General features: G+C 36.7%; 1 protein-coding gene across 1 annotated transcript; it reads left to right on the forward strand.

The window, feature by feature from the left end:
* Nucleotides 1-2,106: 2,106 nt before the first annotated feature.
* Nucleotides 2,107-5,307, forward strand: LOC106714004. The gene is made up of 5 exons (XM_045680035.1): nucleotides 2,107-2,167; nucleotides 2,785-2,914; nucleotides 3,467-3,612; nucleotides 4,221-4,362; nucleotides 4,684-5,307. The coding sequence occupies exons 1-5, from the start codon at nucleotides 2,116-2,118 to the stop codon at nucleotides 4,904-4,906; spliced, it is 693 nt and encodes a 230-aa protein (XP_045535991.1). The 5' UTR covers nucleotides 2,107-2,115; the 3' UTR covers nucleotides 4,907-5,307.
* The last annotated feature ends 596 nt before the right edge of the window (nucleotides 5,308-5,903 follow it).

Consider the following 5,903-nt stretch of genomic DNA (forward strand, 5'->3'; position numbering starts at 1 on the left):
CATTATAATTATTTTACCAAACGCTTACACACCCAAAGAGGTAGGCAGGCAGGGTTGTCATGATCCTGGTACACCTAGGCAGCTACTTATCATGTTGAGTAGGACGCCATGCGTTTGACATCAATACTTTTGGATGGTTTTAGTTTTTTTTTTAAAGCAGACGGTACTTTTGTTGTCGCCAGCACAGGCGGTAATGATTGACAAGGTACTGGTCGTAGTTTATTAATTTTTAGTCGAATTTATTTTAGTATACATTTTTTAGAAGTTAGTTAAAATATATCTCGCTTCTCCTACATCTGAGTGTCGATTACGCGCAGATCATCCGTACCTACTCTTAAAATATAACACTTTTCTTTAAAATGATACGAAATAATAAATATACTTTCTCTCTTATGGCCCGCTAGTAATACTTTCATTTATGGTTTATATTATAAAAGTAGAGAAAATTGTATTCGAATACTTGGAAATGATATTGTGGTATTTTACACTTTGTGAAGTTATGACAGTATGAAAATTCAATGAATAACTGCGAATACAAGTACAACTTAAAGCAATATACTTATTCAAAGTTTCTACGTTGTAATCGGACGTACTTTTACATAACACGTAACAATAGATCGTAACATTATTTACTTCTATATAATTATTAGAGTAAACGTTTATCGCAATGTGAAATGCACTTTTATGTATAGAAGCACAGTCAGTGAAACCTAATATTTTTTAGTGATTAAATCTTTAATCAGAACTATTAGATGCTTTTAACTGGATTAATTTACAAAAGTATATATATAAAAGTCCTCTAAGTTTAAATAAGCAAAGACAAAACCTTCTTAACGAATTTACTTAGTTGTTAAGTTACTTAGTGATTTAGTTTTTTTTTGTAATCGAATAGAAAATAGAGACTAAACGAAGTTGAAAATGTTGATACCTTTATTAGATGACAAAAATAACTAAATAATTGTTCTAACGAACATAATTGAAAATTCACCAAACATTAAATATTGTTATTAATGCCAAAATTTGTATATATATATATATATATATATACGTTAGATTATCAAGTAACTCCGGAACGACAGAATTCTGCAATTAGGATACACCCTGGAATAGCAAATTAGACTACCAATTAAATATTTTAATACCCTGCGGACGGAGTCACAGGCGATAGCTAGTTTGGTAAATAAGAATTATAATCGTAACGTTTCTATCTCATAGAGGGATTATAATTAAAATGTACGCACGTGTTAATATTTTAAATGACATAGTTTGATATAATCTAAATTTCCCTTGTTGATGTACATATACTTTGGCAATTTGGAAATAAATTTATGTTACATTTTTGACTTTTCCTTTAGTCATAACGCCAGAGTGGATGTTTTCATTAAGATTGGGATGCGATTGGCATACTTTATTGATGTCAATTTAATTTTACGTCTTACTAACAATGTAATCTAAATTCTTGTCAGATTAAATTTACATATTATACTCGTATTGTGGTGACAGTAGTGAATTTCATTTCAAACCACAAGATCAATGATCAGAATCAGAATCTATTGGAACGACTGACCTCTATATTCCGCTCGAGAGGCTATACCCGTAGTATTTTAGTGTTTATTTGATTTTCGTCTTTGAAATTTCATCTTCGCGCTGACGAAAACGGTTGGGTTAGTAACGTTCAAATTAATAATAGAGACGTTAGCATACGGTAACTTCAACTTTTAAACGTGGAACGAAATGGAACTGCCAGAATCATCTTTATTTAATCGACACTAAGAGAACTATTAGATACATAATATTTCGTATGAAAAATCTTCTTAATGTAAAGGGAGGATTACATGGCCTCTAATTATTAATATTAGTGACCATCGTTGGGTTTTATATGGATTCGCCAAAGATTTAACAGTAAAACCTCTGTACAATAGTCCCAGTTCCCGCCTGTCGCCTCATCCCTCATCTCATTTAGTCTGTTACGGGATCTCACCCAAGATGCACGTACTGGCCGATTGTTAACTTCTGGCGAGTTGACGACGAAGTTTAAAACAAAAAGTTAAAAAACTTCAGTTCTATATTCAAAAAGTATTGTGGTGTTTTAATATAATGTTTACAAAAAGTGTAATGATTATTGTTAACATGTCAACATTGCTTTTTGTTTTGTTACTGATTGCAAGTAAGTTTATTTCAATTTTAGTAAATTAATCGTGGAATTCACCTCCGAAATCCTTGTACAAATATGATATGTTATAATCCCTTGCATTTTCTTTTAAGAATAGATAGCAAAAATATTTTGCTGTCTAATTTTTACAGGCGTTTTATTAGTTTTATTAGGAATCTCACGCCGAGTGTCTTGTTTTTCATAGACAATTCAATCAAATTTTGCTGAATCTAGAATTAGATGCAATGCCACCTGTAGTTAAAAAAATCAATAAATGCTCATTTTTAATAGATTGTTTAAAAAAGGATAATTATATCAACGAAGGGATAATCCGATATGACGGAGATATACTATGTGAAAATAGTATCCATAGGAAATGTTATATATTTCATTGGACGATATCGTCGTCAGCTTTTATTATGATGTCCCTAAAGAGGATCGGATCCAAGCTAGGTGTAACTAAGCTATAGTCACGCTGGCCCACTGCAGCAATTTCTTTGCCGATGCAGTTTCTTTCTTTGATGTGCAGGTTTCTTTATGATGTTTTCCATTACCATACCCGTCCAATAACAGTACTTACGATAATCGAAAAACAATCTGTTAATAAACAAGTCATAAATTGCTTGGTTTAGGTGGTTTTGGAGCAGATTTTCCTGAAGAAGAAAGCTGTGACTCCAGCCAGCTGAAGGTGTGCGTAGACAGTATACCACGCACACGAGTTGGTCTGCCGCGGAACAAAGAAGAGCTAGATGCGCACTGTTTGTAAGTTATTACCTGAGGTTTCCACTGCTGATATTTGTATAAAAACTCTATCTCTGAAGAAATGGAAACAACAATATGTTTTAATACAAGTTCCACTAGATTGGAGTTTTTCAGAATTGTTCTCTACTATGATCCTCTGAGCTGTTTGTATTTGTATAAGCTATGAGTTCTGCGAATGTTTTCCTAGTCCCGTGGTATTGCGTCGTAGCGCTTGCAAAGATAATTATGTTTTATGGCTATTATTTCTTTATTTCCATTCGTAGAAGTGAATGTTAAATGCCTTTATATAGAAAGGATAGAGAAAAGTTAACGATCCAAGATGGCCACCGACACAAAATTGGTGATGAAATATATTTATTTCACCCGCTCAATATGGTATCAAATGATATGGCTTTTATTGTACAATGAATGAATTCAAGATGGGCACCACTACAAAATGGTTCAACCATAATAACGTCAAAGAGCGAAGGTCCAAAGGCTGAAACGGAGAAATCGTGTATGCAAAGCTTTTGTTATAAATTTCTCTTAATTACTTGTTTAGTATATTTTCAGGGCATACAATATCGGCATGTCGTGCATGGACGAGTGGATGAAGCGCTGCCTGCCGACAGACGGACAGAAGATTATACAACGGCAGATAGCTGGCGCGCAGATCCTCATGCGCTATCTCTGCTCGAATGGAACTGCTGTGAGGAAAGGTCAGTCAAAAAGACAAAGAAAAAGTCGCTCACATGAGAACAATATCGCATAATATACATTTTAGTACCATTTAGTCGCCGTTTAGTTATGATTTAATTTACTTTTTTACAACTAGGCTACCTTTGATTTAAATTGATTAAATAAACTTAAATTTTTAATCGATGAAGGTAGGGAATTATAAAGTTGTACTCCTTCGTATGTTATATTTTGTACACCATAATTAGTTTGCACTTTCGGCAGAACACGTAGACTTGCTCGCCGAGGGCTACGCTTATTAATCTGTGATAACTTTAGAAACGATATGTTTGTGTTGATTTGTTTGTTGACAGTAGGCATTTTAGTTGATTAATAATCATTAATTTATTTTAAATGTAGTCCTGCTTTATTATGACAATAACATGAAACTTTCGTCTGACTAGTAATAACATAAAATAATACTTCTTTGGCACCAGTCATAATTAGTTACAGCTTTTTCTAATATTGTGTCCTAAGCATTTTCTGATATATGAAGCGAAAATTTTGACCATGAAGTGAACTGAACTCAACTGTATTCAACTGCATACACTGTATTCTGATGCACTGCTTACTCTATTGTACTGTTGTATAGAGTACCTAAGGGAGCCGGCGTGTCTGGCGATGGTGTCGGCTGACTGGTCGGCCTGTGTGGACGACTTGCAAATGGCTGTCAGAGACATCGCTGAGCGCTCTCAGCAAATTGTTTACTTTAACAGAAACTCAGAATTTTGTTGGTAAGGAAGTACCAGGAATTTACTGTAATGTTTACCTACATCTCTTTGGCACGGCGCTTAGTTTATATTAGTTTATGTTATGCATGCAGATAAAGCGCTGAACTCATAATCTAGAATCCCACCAATATTGTTTTGATTTCTTTTTCACATTTTGTATTAATTGTGATGAAACTTACAAGTCCTATTTAAGAAGAAATTCAATCCGCACTGGATCACAGTGAAAGACCTTGCCCAGTCACCTTTATTTCGAGCTTGAGCTCCTCGGTGAGCTCTTATAGGAGGTGATAATGAAAATTATTAAACGATAATCCTTATGTGCAGCGCCCGTGATGAATTTCTGGCGTGCGTGTCGCACGCGGCGCGGGCGTGCTCAGCCAGGGCGGGCACCGTGCTGCGTCGCATCGCATGGGTGCTGGCCCAAGACGTGGCGGCGTGCAGCAACGAGCCGCGCGCGCATTGCACCGCTCCTCCGCCGCCGCCAGCACGCCTCACTGCGCCCCTGCTCACCGCGCTATACGCTCTGCTTTTCCCACCATTGCAGTAGATAAGCCAAGCTATGAAAGCATCTGGCGCTTATTAAAGTTTGATGTTTGCGTTACATAAGTTCATTGGGTTCTTTTTTATCCAGTAGATGTTCTTTGTCTGGCCATAATTTTCTTGAATAATCCAGACCTCATTAAGTGTCTGAGCGCTGACTTTCTTGGTGGACGACGAAAAATCGTCAACGTCCCAAAAAGTTACAGAACAAACAACACAGAGGATTGTCATCTCATAAAAATGGACCGTGTCCCTGGTTGTGGATTTACGCCTGCTAATAGCCGCTAGGATTGTATTTTCATGTCTATTGTCACGAGCCTACAGTCACAATTTGATAGACACTGTATCTTGTTGGAGGTCAACATACGCTGTTCAGGTCGAAGCGGCGCACGTAATGTATTTAATAAGAAGGACGATATTCTTAAAGAAGACATTTTGTTAAATGAATGTTAAGATGGATGTAATAAATAATTAAGAACATATCCTGGTCTTTTACTAAAAAAAAAACACTTCGCGAGGAAGTTATTCTGATTCAGTAAATAATAATTTTAAGTATACTAAAGGTTAACGCGCAAACGTCTAGTCCCAGTACACCTGATGCGGCACCGCCGCGCCCCCTCCGGATCGACGAGGCGTTCATTCGCCGCCGCCTCGAAGTCACCGATTGAGCGAAATAATGCTTACTATCATTATTCCTGTTGTTTTTGTTAGCAAAACTTTTTACAAACTGGTCCGCGATGCGTCGGCGAGTCGTATACTTGCGACGCGGGCCAGTCGTGTTGACGGCGAATATACCATAACATTTTTAACATTGTACATTTATCCCGTTCAATCGGCGATGTCGACGCGGCGGCGGTGAGTGTATGCCGCGGCGATCACGTGACGAGGCGGCGATGATGCCGGGTAGACGAGGAGGTGAAAAGTCCGCTTTGACCAGGCCTGGTTCAATTGTTTGTTATGCAGATGATTAAAGTTATATAAGTTGAAAAATATGTAGGTTATCA

The sequence above is a fragment of the Papilio machaon genome, chromosome 11 (genome assembly GCF_912999745.1).
Source record: "Papilio machaon chromosome 11, ilPapMach1.1, whole genome shotgun sequence".
NCBI lineage: Eukaryota > Metazoa > Arthropoda > Insecta > Lepidoptera > Papilionidae > Papilio > Papilio machaon.

Coding starts and splice junctions, on each gene's coding strand:
- LOC106714004 (XM_045680035.1), top strand. CDS start 2,116: ATGATTATTGTTAACATGTCAACATTGCTTTTTGTTTTGTTACTGATT. Junction 2,168..2,784: donor TGTTTTGTTACTGATTGCAA/GTAAGTTTATTT, acceptor TGCTTGGTTTAG/GTGGTTTTGGAGCAGATTTT. Junction 3,613..4,220: donor TGGAACTGCTGTGAGGAAAG/GTCAGTCAAAAA, acceptor ACTGTTGTATAG/AGTACCTAAGGGAGCCGGCG.